General features: G+C 41.0%; 1 protein-coding gene across 1 annotated transcript in view; it reads left to right on the top strand.

Moving 5' to 3' along the window:
• Positions 1 to 14,417, top strand: part of LOC126268060 (carboxypeptidase B-like) — a 61,414-nt gene extending 46,997 nt beyond the window's left edge. Inside the window, exons 7-9 of the mRNA XM_049973495.1 lie at positions 6,678 to 6,734; positions 6,934 to 7,018; positions 14,152 to 14,417. Coding sequence (XP_049829452.1) covers positions 6,678 to 6,734; positions 6,934 to 7,018; positions 14,152 to 14,342 — 333 coding nt within the window. The 3' untranslated portion in view covers positions 14,343 to 14,417. The remainder of the gene's footprint in view (positions 1 to 6,677; positions 6,735 to 6,933; positions 7,019 to 14,151) is intronic.
• The last annotated feature ends 3,474 nt before the right edge of the window (positions 14,418 to 17,891 follow it).

Raw genomic sequence — 17,891 nt, 5'->3', positions numbered from 1 at the left:
AACAATCCTGACACAGGACGAGGTAGCTAACGTGGGCTTGGACGCGGACGGGACGGGGCCGCCTGACCTCCCGAGAGACAGCACACTGGACGAGCTGGTTAACGTGATGTGCGCTGAGTGTGACCATTGTTGGTTTCATTTGGCTCGCACACTACACAGTTTCCTTACGAAATAGCTGCGTTAACTATGTTTTAAAATCGCGAAGAAGATTTTGAACTCCTCAATGGCTTGCACTGCGCATTGCTGGTAGATGAAGACTACATAACGCTGTACATTGTACAAAGATCAGAGATACGTACTGGTAAAAGTTGTTCGGTAACTCAAATGAATTTTCATGCCATTTTAGGTTGTAAACTGAATACAGTTAAACTATTATGCCCCACAAGAAGTCTCTACACTCCTATAACATTCCCATCATTCCTCACGCACATTCAACACCTTCGTATCTCATGTACCATCCGCAAACTAAATTCCAGAAACCAATTGTCATCCCTCCGATCACCAAACATGGTACACTGTTGCGCCTTCACAAACAACATTCCTCCATTCCTACGCCTACACACACTCTAAACCCATGACAACGTAACTTCAGCAACTCCGAGACAATGGAGACAATGATGTTGTTGTTGTTGTGGTCTTCTGTCCTGAGACTGGTTTGATGCAGCTCTCCATGCTACTCTATCCTGTGCAAGCTTCTTCATATCCCAGTACCTACTGCAACCTACATCCTTCTGAATCTGCTTAGAGTATTCATCTCTTGGTCTCCCTCTACGATTTTTACCCTCCACTCTGCCCTCCAATACCAAACTGGTGATACCTTGATGCCTCAGAACGTGTCCTAACAACCGATATCTTCTTCCAGCTAAGTTGTGCCACAAACTCCTCTTCGCCCCAATTCTATTCAATACCTCCTCATCAATTGTGTGATCTAACCATCTAATCTTCAGCATTTTTCTGGAGCACCACATTTCGAAAGCTTCTATTCTCTTCTTGTCCAACCTGTTTATTGTCCATGTTCCACTTCCATACATGGCTACACTCCATACGAATACTTTCAGAAACGTCTTCCGGACACTTAAATCTATACTCGATGTTGACAAATTTCTCTTCTTCAGAAACACTTTCCTTGCCACTAACAGTCTACATTTTATATCCTCTCTACTTCGACCACCATCAGTTATTTTTCTCCCCAAATAGCAAACCTCCTTTACTACTTTAACTGTCTCATTTCTTAATCTAATTCCCTCAGCATCACACGACTTAATTCGACTTCATTCCATGATCCTCGTTTTGCTTTTGTTGATGTTCATCTTATATCCTCCTTTCAAGACACTATCCATTCCGTTCAACTGCTCTTCCAAGTCCTTTGCTGTCTCTGACAAAATTACAATGTCATCGGCAAACCTCAAAGTTTTTATTTCTTCTCCATGTATTTTAGTACCTACTCCGAATTTTCCTTTTGTTTCCTGCACTGCTTGCTCACTATACAGACTGAATAACATCGGGGAGAGGCTACAACCCTGTCTCACTCCCTTCCCAACCACTGCTTCCGTTTCATGTCCCTCAACTCTTACAACTGCCATCTGATTCCTGTACAAATTGTAAATAGCCTTTCGCTCCCTTTATTTTACCCCTGCTACCTTCATAATTTGAAAGAGAGTATTCTAGTCAACATTGTCAAAAGCTTTCTTTAAGTCTACAAATGCTAGAAACGTAGGTTTGCCTTTCCTTAATCTAGCTTCTAACATAAGTTGTAGGCTCAGTATTGCCTCACGTGTTCCAATATTTCTACGGAATCCAAACTGATATTCCCCGAGGTCGGCTTCTACTAGTTTTTCAATTCGTCTGTAAAGAATTCGCATTAGTATTTTCCAGCTGTGACTTATTAAACTGATAGTTCGGTAATTTTCACGTCTGTCAGCACCTGCTTTCTTTGGGATTGGAATTATTATATTCTTCTTGAAGTCTGAGGGTATTTCGCCTGTCTCATATATCTTGCTCACCAGATGGTAGAGTTTTGTCAGGACTGGCTCTCCCAAGGCTGCCAGTAGTTCTAATGGAATGTTGTCTACTTCGGAGGCCTTGTTTCGACTCAGGTCTTTCAGTACTCTGTCAACCTTTTCACGCAGTATCATAACTCCTATTTCATCTTCATTTACATCCTCTTCTATTTCCATAATATTGTCCTCAAGAACATCGCCCTTGTATAGACCCTCTACATACTCCTTCCATCTTCTTTGCTTGGAACTGGGTTTCCATCTGAGCTCTTGATATTCATAGAATTGGTTCTCTTTTGTCGAAAGGTCTCTTTAATTTTCCAGTAGGCAGTATCTATCTTACCCCTAGTGAGATAAGCCTCTACATCCTTAAATATGTCCTCTAGCCATCGGAGACAATGATATCCACCGTTATATTCATCCCTCCTACCAATCTTACCTCTTCTCCATCCATCCCATTCCAGATCAAGGCCACTCTCTCGTATTTCCTCTGCGTTAATACCTCCCCATGTACTACACTACTCTTCATCCTCTGTCTTTACCACTGCTTCTCTTCCCCCTATCAGCCTTTCCATATTTTCCCCACGTAATAGACCCACTCTCTTTATTCAAACCCCTAAAACCTATGGAACGTATTTTCTCCTCCGACAAGACTTCTCACTCATTGCAGGTCCATCAGTTCTTCAGTCTTTTTATCAGAAGAATTTCAACTTTCTATGATGTCTTATTAAAATGGATACATTTTCATTTTCCAGCTTTCTGTTTTTGATTTTTTAATTAAAGTAGCAAAACAGCCACAAATTTTATTTCTCTTACTGTATTTTTAATGCGCTTGACTTCAGAGCGGACTGAAAGCCGACCGTCTTCCACGTGTGGCAAGGGGCACGAAATAACGAAGGAAAAGAAAAGTTATAATGTTTAATGTCAGTCTGTGCACACATAATATGTATATTCTCGATGTTGCATTGACTGCCAGGACTCTGAAATAACGTACTTCTTCACATAGACTTCAGTATCGAGATTATTTTTGTAATTTCTTTCGAATGGAAGAGAGATTTTTTCGAAGCTCCTCACCATCATTGTAAAAGATATTTGCGTGCAAGATACGAACATGATCCAATCCATAAGTCAGAGATAGGAAGACATATTTTACAGAAAGTTTAATAATAGCAAAAACGTCCTGTATGTAACTTGTGCTTACTTTCAGACGTAGACTGTCAGTCACGTTAAGATTTCTGGCCACTGGGGAAACATTCCAGTTGTTGGCCTTGTAACAAATACATTATTTGTAATAAATAACCTATACATTTGAGATAGTACTTCTATGTATCAAGAAGAAAGACCGAGAACCTTTTAGAAAATGCAAAGTGAAAAAATTGTAAGGCGTTGCATGGGAACTTGCTAGTTTTCTATTCGTAACTCTTCACTTCCGACCCTAACTTCTGCGTTACAGCCCAACGTAGCAACAAGGCCTACTTACGATGGTTGAAACTTTAGTAGTGGCAACTATTTATTTACAGCTCGTGCAAAATAGATACGTGTTTCATAGTTTTACTTACCTCCCAAGTAGTCATCAGCATTGTGTATAACCCGCTACCAGCGATGTGGAAGTCGTAGGATACACTTAACGGTGCCAGTTGTGTTGAGAGTTCGGGCGGCGCGGTCTATTGCCCGACGAGTTTGTAGCAGTTCTGAAGTGAATGCCGTGAAGTGTCTCCTTCAGTTTAGAAATCAAAGTCACGAGGGCTTAAGTCAGGGGAGTGCAGTAGTTGGTATAGCACTTAGCAGCCACATCAGTCAAACAAATCAGTAACAGCTTGCACTGTACGTGCTTGAACATTGTCCTGCAAAATGATGGTCAGGTTCTGCAGAAAGTGTCATCACTTCTGTCTCTAAGCTGGTCGTAGGTTGTGTTCCAAAAATGAACAGCATAGAGACAGGAGTGATGACACTTTTTGCAGGACCTGACCATCATTTTACAGGAAGGTATGTGGATGCAAGCAGTTATTGATTTGTTCGACTGATGGGGCTGCTAAGTGCTATATCATCTACTGCACTCCCCTGACTTAAGCCCTCGTGAGTTCAACTCGATTTCTAAACTGAAGGAAACACTTCACGGCATTCGCTTTAGAACTGCTGCAAATTCGACGGGCAATAGACCGCGCCGTTTGAACTGTCAGCACGTCTGACACTGCTAAGAGTATCCTACGACTTCCACATCGCTGGCAGCGGGTTATACACAATGCTGGTGACTATGAAGGTCAGTAAAACTTTGAAACACGTGTCTATTTAGTACGAGCTGTAAATAAATAGTTACCACTATTGAAGTTCCAACTCTCGTATATATGATACACACTCTAAACACTGTATACACATATGTCATTATTTGATGTTTAATATGCAGACCGTACCAAAAAGACGAGTTTTTCGTAGATGTTCATTGTGCCATAGCATTGAAGTGGTATACTTTCAAAGACTCAAGTGTAATACTAAAAACATCAACCACCCATGTGGAGTTTCCCATCACTTTATCATAACAAATCGTAGTTAAAACAGCGCGTTTCCGAGAGATCCTCAGTTTGTAGATGCTTTGAAGTAGTTTACATTCATGCTATACACTGTATGAGAAAGAGAATCCACCAAATCCGATGTTTAGCGCCGTACAATGTCGCGGCTCCCATATTCTCCCTGTAACGTAAAATGATGTCGCATCTCACTTGCCACGTTCCACTCTGACGAGCCAGATTTTTTATTTCACTCTGCGCAGTATCGTGGAATCTGGAATGCGGCGCTGCCACGTCACCAGCTCCTGGTCCACGTTCGTATTTACGTCTCGTGAGACGATGGCTTAAGACTTAACACATAAACGATGAAGGTAAACGTTGGATTTACTGTATTATACATCATCATAAACATAAAGCACACTCATGTCTGAAGTTAACGTGCTCTTACACCATAGCAGCAAAGGCAATGTGGTGTCAATTAACAGTTCACAGTTCCTGAAGATGAATCCTCGTATATGTAAGCTCACAGTAATCTCCTCAAAAAAGCTGACGTGACAAGTACCTTTATTCTTGAAACTTTTTTCTTGTTGTCAACAATTTTTCTGAGTAATACACTACTGGCCATTAAAATTGCTACATCACGAAAATGACATACTATAGACCCGAAGTTTAACAGACAGGAAGAAGATGCTGTGATATGCAAATGATTAGCTTTTCATACATTCACACAAGATTGGCGCCCGGGGCGACACCTACAACGTGCTGACATGAGGAAAGTTTCCAAACGATTTCTCATACACAAAAAGCAGTTGACTGGCGTTACCTGGTGAAACGTTCTTGTGATGGCTCGTGTGAGGAGGAGAAATGCGTACCATCACGTTTCCGACTTTGATAAAGGTCGGATTGTAGCCTATCGCGAATTCGGTTTATCATTGCTGCTCTCGATGGTCGAGATCCAATGACTGTTAGCAGAATATGGAATCGGTGGGTGCAGGAGGGTAATACGGAACGCCGTGCTGGATGCCAACGGCCTCGTATCACTAGCAGTCGAGATGACAGGCATCTTATCCTCATGGCTGTAACGGATCGTGCAGCCACGTCCCGGTCCCTGAGTCAACAGATGGGGATGTTTTCAAGTCAACAACCAGCTGCACGAACAATTCGCCGACGTTTGCAGCAGCGTGGACTATCAGCTCGGAGACCATGGTTGGGGTTACCCTTGACGCTGCATCACAGACAGGAGCGCTTGCGATTGTGTACTCGACGACGAACCTGGGTGCACGAATGGCAAAACGTCATTTTTTCGGATGAATCCAGGTTCTGTTTCCAGCATCATGATGGTCGCATCCGTGTACTGCGACGTCGTGGTAAACGCACATTGGAGGCGTGTATTCGTCATCGCCATACTGGCGTATCACCCGGCGTGATGGTATGGGGTGCCATTAGTTACACGTCTCGGTCTCGTCTTGATCGCATTGACGGCACTTTTAACAGTGGACGTTACATTTCAGATGTGTTACGACCCGTGGCTCTACCCTTCATTTGATCCCTGCGAGACCCTACATTTCAGCAGGATAAGCATGACCGCATGTTGCAGGTCCTGTACGGACCTTTCTGCATACAGAAAATGTTCGACTGCTGCCCTGGCCAGCACATTCTCCAGATCTCTCACCAATTGAAAACGTCTGGTCAATGGTGGCTCGTCTCAATACGCCAGTCACTACTCTTGATGAACTGTGGTATCGTGTTGAAGCTGCATGAGCAGCTGTACCTGTACACGCTACCCAAGCTTTGTTTGACTCCATGCTCAGGCGTATAAAGGCCGTTATTACGGCCAGAGGTGGTTGTTCTGGGTACTGATTTCTCAGAATGTATGCACCCAAATTGCGTGAAAATGTAATCACATGTCAGTTCTAGTATAATATATTTGTCCAATGAATACTTGTTTACCATCTGCATTTGTTCTTGATGTAGCATTTTTAATGGCCAGTAGCGTAGATTGTTGATAAGAACTGACTTTAGGTTTTAGCATATAGTTGCAAATGTGGTTGCTGGCAAAATTTGGTGAATACCAATATGCTGCTGAACAATTTTTCCTTTCTGAACAATATCATGTTCTATTACCAGTTCATAAATTCAGTGTGATGTGAATAACATGTCTGTAATCTCTTTCCAGTTCATACTCTACCCGTGGGGCTACACTACCGAACTGCCTGACGACTGGGAAACTCTGGTAACGTCTTTTTTTATACTTAATTCTTTAAAAATATTTTTAACTGCAAACACGGCCAATACAAGGAGCTGCACATCAAAATGATGAATACTTACTTCTTTCTCTGAATGATTATCCATATTGATTGTGTAGTAGTATTGGCTCAACGGCAGAAATTATCCCACATTTCTAATATTATTCTGGCTGTGTCTTACAACAGGACGCCTTGGCACGCCAAGCAGATGCCGCCCAGCAAGCTGCAGGGGGCCCTAGCTACGACATCGGTAGCTCTACAAACGTCTTGTGTAAGTAATGTTACGTTTTCAGTTGACCTCATGAAACGGGAGTTATACTTGAGAATTTTTAAGCTGTTTGTAGCATCAGAATATAGCCATCTGGTTTGTGTTACAGACAGTTTTCACATTGCTCCGAATTTCAACTTTAGTCTCTCAATCTTGGGAAGTACACTGAATATGAGTTTGTGATTCAGTTTCTTGCCTGATTATTGCAAAGAAAATCGTTCATCCCTCTTTTAATTATCTACTTTATTATTATTACTATTTCATTTCACGACTACTTTGAATTTGCTTTTTGCATGTGTCAAGCTTTGGTTAGGAATTCACCAAAACCTGATGAACAAACTTAAGTAATTTGTGTCTTTAATTTTTCACAATTTATAACCCAAGATCTACTTCTATGAACACTCGTAGCATAGCTGTCTTACACAGAGTAGCTGATGTAGTGGAGTGTTTAAAGGTCACAAAGATTAATTCATATGACCATTAATAATGTCCGCACGCAACAACTATAGGTGAGTGCAATTAAATTTCTTGTTTCCCTCAGTTACCCTTCACAATCGATTGTGCCACTGTCAAATAAAGTAGCTGTGAAAGCCTTAGTACAACTACCAACCGTGTTAATCTCCTTGTCGTAAAAGTCTCTCTTGGTCGACTTTCAACCCCTACACTTCTGTGTGTAGTATTAAAGCAGGCCGCTAAATGTCTAACACGCTTCTGGATATAATTTCGTAGTCTTTCGTGGCCGGAGTCAATATCCATAAAAATTAGTCTGGGTTCTAGAGCGCGTCGTGATGTAAAATGATGAAGCATCAGTTATATTAGTTTGTACTACTACTGTATCAAGCTGTCTTCATTTCTCCGCCCACAATTCCTTAAAATTGCATAAATAAGATTCATTTTGTGACTGGGTGTCAGAATTGCAGAAGGAAGCAGCTGTTGTTTCTTGTGGATTGCAATTTAACACGGTGTGTTATTGTCCTCTTTTGACCATTAAGAGTGAGTGAGCTACTTTTATAGGGTGGTGCTACTCCTGCGTCGCCTGGTGGTGGCTAGGAGGGACCAGTATGTCGAATAATATGGTTGCCAGGCACAAAAACAGAAAAGTCAGTCATGGTGGTGTACTTAGCCATATATTTAGCCCTAAAAGCCGGACTATCCAATTTAAATAGAAATGGAGTCGATTAGATATTCATAGTCATTTATTAATGACCAATTACAGTCAATGGTTTGCGAGATAGACATTAGACGTGCTTCAGCTAAAAACATAATCAGTAAACAGCCTTATAATTTGGCAATTATGATAGCTACTAAGTGCTCAGTCTTCTTAATTGCTCGTTCGGCCTACGAAGAAGAACGTAGTCTACATTTATAGCACTAGTATTGATTCATACATCTATATATACTCATGGTGTATGTCCTTATTCCTACCTATACTTATTTCGGGACTAAGTCATCAGTTTGGAACGGGCCTTAGTTGTGCACTCTCTACTTGATCACAGAAAGGCCCAACAGAAGCCACACAAGGCGGAGATGCAAATATTTGGCCGGACTTGACTGTAAAAATCCGGACATGACACTATATAGCTGACATGATGATAGTGGTTTGTGAAGCACTCAACTGTATGGTTATCAGCGCCCGTGCAAGTTCACAATCCTTGCACTATCCAATCTTGCCTCTTTCCCGAATGATCATGAGATGATGAGGACAGTACAAACACCCAGTCCTCTTGCGGAAAAAATTACCAACCGACCAGCAATCGCAGTCAGATTCTCATGATGCAGAGGCAGCAACACAAAAGAATTTTTTTTTTCGGAATCTTCCTGGCGCAGAAAGGGAGGGGATGGGACAAAGTGGGGAGGGGTCACAAACCGAGGGTCTGGTCAACATGTACCGTTCTCACCCTCCAGGAACCAAGGAAATCGTAGAGAACGTGGAGCAGAGGTACAACGAACATCGTTCATTTATTTATTTTCCTTCCTTTTTATTTTTATTAATCTATTTACTTTTGTCATTAATACAACCGAGGATTTCAGAAAATCGCTGTCATGCGATGAGGGCGCAGCAAGACGTGAGACTAATTGAGACTATGAACGTATAATTTTTCCGAGAGTAACATTGTGATGACCAGTGAATATATCGGTACGAAGTGTGGGAGAGGCGGGGATCAACTCTTCGTGACAGGAACACTGCAGGTCTCTGGTGGGTTAAGGAATACACTGCAAATGAAACTGGAGAAAAATTATCTGTATCTTCGATGACGGGAAACTGCACAACGGCGTTCATTAAGCAACTGCCGAAAGTCAAGGATACTTTTCTCGCCATCAGCAAACAAGCAGTGTGCTGCGTGTTCACAAATCCACTTCACAGAGTTCGTCTTCGCTTAAAGGAAGTATCCCGCGCCCAGAAAGAGTAGCAGTTGAGTATCTGATGAGGAGTCGTACGGGTAATTAGGGACAACACCTATCACAGAAAGAACCATATATCTCTCGTCTTCTACACACCAGGTGGGGTGCTCCTCGTCTGTGTTAAGCAGTGATGGGTTTCGAACCCAGGATAGCCACTAGGCCTCGAGTTGTGGACTATATCTCCGACAAGTCCGGCTAAAGCCGGACATGTGGCAACCCTACTTTACCTGCAGCCGCGTGTGACGGACCAACCCCGTGGAGCGCCTCTGCCAGCCAAGACGATGACAGGCTGTTTCCATCATCGCGATTCATGTTGTGGGACGGTCTGCCCATTTTCCATCTTTTTCACGTTGAAAAAGCATCTACATCTACCAGATAGTGTTAAGAACAATGGAATACTTACCGTTAGTTCAAGTTACTAAGGCTACAGCGTTCAAATGTACTATTGTTTGATTTCTGCTTCGAAGAAGCGTCGAAGGAAAACCAATGGCACTGGAATAGAAGTTGAAGTTTTCGCGACGTAGATATTTTGCACATTAGAAGAAGGACTCCCCCTCTCCACTTCTAACATCCAACCGTATTATAAATTCTTTTAAAGAATTGTTGGTCTAGGACTGAAGACAGCACTCCCCGAGTGAAAATGAATTATCGTGTGACTAGGGCCTCCCATCGGGTAGACCGTTCGCTGGGCGAAAGTATTTCGATATGACGCCACTTCGACAACTTGCGCTGCGATGATGATGAAATGATGGTGGTTAGAACAACACAACACCCACTCCCTTAGCGGAGAAAATCTCTGACGTAGCCGGGAATCGAACCCGGGTTCTTCGGATTGACATACTGTCGCGCTGACCACTCAGCTACCGGAGGCGGACATTCACTTAGTAATATCACATAACTTGCTGAAGGCTGCTTACAATTGGGACCGAAATGCTGTTTTTTTATATTAGGGTGATTCTGATCCTATATGATAAGTGCATACAGTTTATGATCAAAAGTATCGATAGATAGTGCGCAACAGGTGACTAGACATCACGAGATGCCTTTATAAAAGAAGGCGGGAAGTATCGTCCTATCAGTACAGGAGGAGTAACAACAGAATGGATCGGACTTCGACCGTGACCTACTTGCGTAACAAACCCAGGACGAACATTTCAGCACTTCTACAGCTGCGCGACTGTTGCTAGCGTGGTTGTGAAATGGAAACGCGAAGGAACAACCGCAGGTAAACCTATGCCAGACGGACGTCATATGCTCTTGGACAGGGACCGTCGAGCATTGCGGAGAATACATTTAAAAAATTGCGTGAAATCACTTCAAGGACTCAGAATTTCAACGTGCTAATGGGAGTCCAGCTAACGCAATGTTCGTAGAGATTTACACTCCAATAAGACAGAAGAAAACGACGCATCACGAAAAAATTGTGCAAATGGGACGGAAGTACCGTGTACAGAAAGAAAATGGTTAGAGAAAAAATGAGCGATTTATTCAAGCGAAAGAGTTCGTAAACTAAGTCAATAAAGCATTGGTCCACCTCTGGCAATTACGCAAGAAGTTATTCAGGTTGGCATTGATTCATAAAGTTGCTTATGTCCCCCTGAAGGATATCGATCAGATTCTGTCCGATTATGCCCTTAGATCGTCAAAACACCGAGATGTTTGGAGGTCCCTGCCATAATGCCCCAAACGTTGTCGATTTGGGAGAGATCTGGCGACCTTGCTGCCCAAGGCAGGGTTTTAGCAAACACGAAGTCAAGCAACAGAAACTCTCGTTGTGTGGGGGCGGTCATTATCTTAAATGTGAGACCAGCATGGGTTGCCATGAAGGACAACCGAGCGAGGTGTAGAATGTCGTCGACGTATTGCTGTGCTGTAAGGGTGCCTTGGATTACAACCAAAACAGTCCTGCTATGCCGCTCGGGATTAGCCGAGCGGTCTCAGGCGCTGCATTCATGGACTGAGTGGATGGTCCCGGCGGAGGTTCGAGTCGTCCCTCGGGCATGGGTGTGTGTGTTTGTTTGTCCTTAGGATAATTTAGGTTAAGTAGTGTGTAATCTTAGAGACTGATGACTTTATCAGTTAAGTCCCATAAGATTTCACACACATTTGCACATTTTTTGAGTCTTGCTATGAACAGAAATGGCACCCCAGACCATCAAGACTCGCTGTCGATTCATATGGCGGGCGACAGTCACATTGGTATCCCATCGCTGGTCTTCAGGGCTCAATTCGAAGCGGACCTCATCACTGAAGACAATTTGTCATCCCCTTCCAACAGTCATTGCCATCTGTAGGAGTATTAGTGCCGTGGCTGCATTACAGCAATTCTTTGGATAAAATAGCTCTAACAGATCAACACTGTTCTATCATCTCAACCCTTCGCATCCCCATTTCAGCCTTATAGGTGCAACAGCTGTTTTGACCGTCTGCATTGCTAATCCCAAAAGAAAAAAAGACATAATTACTCGTATGTGTACCCAGTTCGACAAACATTTCTCCGAGTTTTCCATTTTTGTTTTAATAGGAACACACGCACATATAACTATGCAACCTACATTACACTGAACAAGCAATAATTTAGTGTTAATACCTAAGAGAAGATTCGAAACTGTATGGGACTAGTCTTATGTATATTCAGTGTTTTAGACGACGACTCTCCAAAAACTGCGAGACATGCAGAAAATATACACACATCAGTGAATAGAGCACCTCACTAAGATTATAACCTACTGTACCGCTGCTCAGTATCGGCTACGTTTGTAACGTGGCTGACAGCAATACGTCGCTGACATGAATTGCCAAAGAAGGCTCATCAGCAGACTGCAGTAGATTCGTGTTCACAGAGATGTCTGTCTAGAGGTGCGAACTAATTCGGGGCAACAGCATGGAGAGAATAATATGTCAAATTGTTCTAACATTTCTACCCCTACTGCAACTACTCCATGGTGTGTATTACAGATCTGAGCTTGGAGAGCTGCTGCATCCAATGATACGTGTCATATTTTGTATGCCTTGTAGTTGAGTAGTTGTCTCCCGAAATCGTGGATGTACTTATGAATAACTCTGCATACTATAGATTTCTCAAAAGAAAGCAGAACAATATATGAAGAAATACTTTTCAGTTTAGACTTTGACATGTATAATCCATATTATTATAAAAATTATAGACAACTGACCCCTTCTAGACACTTAAAAAAAGTGGGCGAAATTAAATGTATTATTTTCTTATTAAATGGATGGGTTGGTAGGTTACAATATTCAGCATTGCTCGGTATTTATTTAGAGCTATGTCTGAGACTTATCAAATGTAGAACTTATGTTTTACTAAAAAAGCATCTTTGTACAGAACGTTTGAGGCAGTATGATTCTGGACATAAGCGAAGAGCTTGTTTGCTACACTACCCATATAGAGGTGGGCGTGCGAAAAGCGACTGAAAGTAAGGTTCGCGACTGCAATACGCGTAGCCTAGCTTTGTGCTTTGTCTATGGTCATGGAATAACATAAGCTCACCGGGAATTGTACACATTCAAAGCGAAATAATAAATTGTTAGGAATAAGCGGGATATAGCGTGTAAAAACTCCCTCGCCTGCGCTGCTTCCCGTCCAAATTTCCGCTTCTATAATGTTGCGTCGGAGAGAAGGAACTTTAAGCCTCTGTTAGTGAAGGTTCTCAGGAGCGAGATAATGCATGACGCTCTTGATCAGAGTCAAGCCATGCCCTGTTTTCAGAAGGAGTTTCCAAAGAGCGATGTTCTCAACGTTCTCGAGCAGCAGAAAGTCTCACCTCATGATCTTCATTTGATACTTCATATCGCGTAGTCCTCAGTCTTTTAGCCATTGTGATGTACTCAGATAGACTCTACCGTTTTCTAGGCATTTTTATTCGTAAACAAAACTAAATCGAAATGTAACGAGCAGGCACCAGAATCACAAAGTGGACTTAGTAAATTAGTTTTTTCTGGAAAAGAATACAAATAAAACCTATCGGCAGAAACAGAGAAATGTCACGTTTTAATATATAAAGCGAAATCAATAAATCCGTATATCCTAGCCAAGTAATTTCGTAAAGACAGGATTCCGGTGCTTAATACTGGGAGTGAAGTAAAATTCGGAAAATATATCTGTTGGTGAGGTTAAAAAAATGAGAAGGGGGATCCATTGGTTTTTTGGCGTACTACGAAACTAACGGCACCATCTGTTGGTTGTTTGGTGCACTGCGCCTTGATGGTTAAACATCAACTACTAAGCTGAGAACGTAATTTTTAGATAAAACTTCAAATTATGAAATCTTTTATTCCAGGTCCAGATTTTGATTAAATGAAGCCTACGTGTTGCCGCAAGCTACAGTCAAGTTGCATGTGAGAACCCCATGAAAATTCGTCTAGTTTTGTAGATTAGTGTGATCGAACAGAAGAAAGAAAACACAGAGACGACGTACTTAGATGAAACATTAGATAACGATATTTTTTTCTTGATCCTATTTTGATTAAATAAACTTTATACGTCGTCCCAAGCCAAGTTCAAGCCACCGGTGGAAACCTCATTATAATTAGTGTAGAATTTTTTGAGATTAGGTTGTTCAAATAGGAAAACAGACAGACATGGCGGTTTTACAGTTTTTTAGTAGTATAGCTATAGATGTAAAATATCTGCTTTGCAATTGCAAATGCACAGTGTTCCATGTTCGTTTTGTTGCTGAGTCACCACACTGTAGCTTACGTTGTTTCTGCAGACGCAGCGGCTGGCGGCAGTGATGACTGGACGAAGGGTGTCGGCGGAGTAGCCCTCTCCTACACCATCGAACTTCCTGGTGGCGGCAACCAGGGTTTCAATCCTCCAGCGTCAGACATCCTCAACTTGGTGACGCCATTCTTCGAAGCCGTGCGCGTCTTCGGCCAATATGTTGCTGATAACTATGGATAAAAAGAATCAGTACTCACCTATAATTTGTATATGTTACATGTTTTTTCTGGAATAAAGAGAGATTTCTGTTCAGGTTTTCCGATTATTAATAGAACACTGAATAACAAACCTTTTAATGCATCAAAAATATCATGAACAGAAATACATATTTCTAAAAGCATCAAAAAACCTCATAACCTGTTTTTACACTTATCACTGAGCAGGTTACATTTAGATACATTATGCATTAGATTTAGCAACGAAGGTCATTCGTCAGTCGTAGTAACAAGGTTGGAGAATATTTCTGGTTTCCTCTTTTCCTTAACGCAAACATAAAGGAAGCAGTTAGAACTTATTACACATTCGTGTCTGAGCCATTTGTGGAGATGACGACAACCTGACTTAATTTCAATAGAATTTCATCGAAAATTCCATATTTTTTATGTTAACCCTTATTTTCATTTGAAGGTCTAAGGCTAATAAAAGTTTTATTCTTTTTAAAAAAAATAAAAATTACATAGCTACAATCTAGTAGGTGTCAACTACGAAACACCTAGTACATTTATCCTTCATAAAAAAAGAGTTTCATTGAAAAATTCCATGTTTGCAATTATTTTCCCCGTTGTTTTAGAAGGAGAATATTATTTTCGGGTCTAGAGTTGATAAAGTATTTTTTACACGTTTTTATTTTTATTTATTTATTTATTTTGGAAATAGAAGTTTCATAGCTATTGTTTATTAACAGCATATTTGTTGAACTTGTCTTTCCACAACAACTTTTTTACCCAATAATAAGATCCTCCTTCAAAAATAATGGAGAAGATAATAAAAAGTGCACCTGCCAAATTCTATTAAAACAAAAACATTTTGACTGCGGTGTCATGACCACAGAAGGGATAAAAATTATCTCTGAAGAAACTAACTGGCATGAATTTCCACATTAGTTATTACGACAAGTGCACGTGCATTATTGATTAATTCTGTTCTAACAAAGTCAAATGACATATAGCGAAATTGTCTTAAACAGTTAATTTGTCACTCTTCATTGACAAATTAAGATTTACCTGTATCGAAATTCTCAACGCAGCACAAATTTAAGAAAGGGAATGTTTACACTAGGAAGAGAGATCGTAACCAATTCACTTTATGGACTAAAACTCAAATGGTTGATTCTGGAAGAGCTTTTCGAAGATGGAATGTTATGTACGTAAATTAAGGAGATGAGCATTGCATATATTCTTGACTGCTTTTTTTCCGCAGCTTTCATCAATATCATTAAACGTAACTAGGAATATCCAACAGGTTTCGTTCCTGAAACACCACATGCGATTTTGACGTTGTGTAAATCTACTACGTTAGTAATAATAGTACAATGGTAACCGCGTGAATCGGGCTTCGATCGTGAAGCTAACAATGCACTGTTTTAGATAAGTCATATTGATGTTCGGTCGACAAGACACGAATGGTCAAGAGACTTGTATCCGAAATAAACTGAGTTTTCTGGTGGAAAATATAAATTCCAACGTGGAAATGATCGGTGAAACAGAGACTTATTCAGATGCGTGTCGTACGAGCGATATCTTTTTTCTTAAAGTTTCTATGTTGTGGCTTTAGAGAGAAGCCACACGCTGGGAAATATATTTATAACTCCGGTGTCACACGCTAAGAGGCAACTACTGCTACAAATATCAAGAATCTAGGAAAAAAGTTTGGTGTCCGTGTTAACAGAAACCATCGACCTAGCAAAATGTTACTATAACTGCATAATAACACTGTACTACCACTGCTACAACATAGGCTATATTTCCATTCATGTATCGTGAAGCTTTATTAGTTACATGAAAAATGTCGAAAAGCTACGCTTTTATCTGGAAAGGAATGTCAACGTCAGCCCGATGTAAGTGTAATGTATCCATTGTCTCAGCAAAATAAAAATTCTTTACTCGTTTTTCCGCAATGATTTTTTAGTTCAAATGGCTCTGAGCACTATGGAACTTAACATCTATGGTCATCAGTCCCCTAGAACTTAGAACTACTTAAACCTAACTAACCTAAGGACATCAAACACCCGAGGCAGGATTCGAACCTGCGACCGTAGCAGTCGCGCAGCTCCGGAATGAGCGCCTAGAACCGCTAGACCACCGCGGCCGGCCCAATGATTTTTTCAAAATATCGGGCCATAATCTGGAAACCAAAAGAAATATCTTTTCAGTAATACAGTATACACTATACTGCAAAACAGAATCAGTTATAAGATGCATCTTGACATTTCTGAATAATTTTGCATTTTTTCATTGAATGTCTCCCTTTACAAACTGCGGATATCACAGAAATTATATATCATTGTCATATCCACTGTCTAATATAACAGTAGCAACACTCCACCTTTTTTTTAGTTACCCACAGTGATTGCAGCACTCCAAGTGGAAAGGAAGTTACACTGTTGAGATCGGATAGATATTGTGAAAGTGAATCATAATTGCTTGTATTGATCTGTAGAATGGTTTTTACAAAAGGGGGCGTCTGTAGCGTAATGAATTGCAGCAACAACAACAACAAGACACCAAATTTGTCTTTATTAGGTTTACTAACGATCTTAGGAGGCGTCAATTGCTACATCAAACAACAGTTTATTCACTATTTTCTTGTAAGCTATAGACATTTACTGGGAAATGTCGTGTTCTCTAAGAACAAAAAAACTGCTAGTAAAGTGCAGAACTGCGCTATGTAACTGCTCAAAATTGTGAGATTTTCTTCACTACAGTTTCAGTCAAATCAGTGAATGTGGCACATAGAAAACGTGTGTGGAGTGCAATCCCTACAATGCTTAACGCAGCAGGTCCTACAACTGTAGCTGAAGGAAAATGCACACAGACGAAATAATAATAGAATAAAAGCAATGAAACTGTTTCCCAACACAGAAGAAACAAATTCCACTATTCTTGCTGCATCTGAGCCACAAATGGTAAGAATCTTGTAACATATTCACGTTTGAAGCAGAAGTAATTACATTTACCAAAATCTTTATATATTAGAAAGTCGAGTGAACTGTAAGACTGGGCGAAACATTAAGCTCCCTACAATGTTGCTACGTGTCAACGAAAGTGCATATCATGTTCATGTCTGGGGCGTTTGGTGACCAGGGGAAGTGTTTGATCTATGAATTGTGTTCCTGTACGACGGTAGTGAAGAAGTACTGAGAATATGACAGGTCACAATCGAAGAATTTCTATAACCACGGCTTGCGACGCTACGACTACGCAGAAGTACCGGCACAGTTTTGAGCAGTCTATGTATCCCCTGCTCCACTGCATGTTGCTGCTGAGTGTGCCCGCTATATGGCTGGTACTGCATTTATATGGAAGAATAGACGTTAGTACTGTCTTATGTGTATGGACCATTACTCAGCGTAAGGCTGACTATATGATTATTACACTGTTATTAATCAACTTATTAAGAGTGATCGTACCTGCATCTGATTACAAGGGCTTATATTATTTCTAACTGATGATCCATTTTGTGATTAGAGATCTTTGTACATCTCGATAATAAAACTGTTTTGTGCAAATA

The sequence above is a fragment of the Schistocerca gregaria genome, chromosome 4, assembly GCF_023897955.1.
Source record: "Schistocerca gregaria isolate iqSchGreg1 chromosome 4, iqSchGreg1.2, whole genome shotgun sequence".
Taxonomy (NCBI): Eukaryota; Metazoa; Arthropoda; class Insecta; order Orthoptera; family Acrididae; genus Schistocerca; species Schistocerca gregaria.
This window is presented reverse-complemented; position numbering and strand designations above follow the sequence as displayed.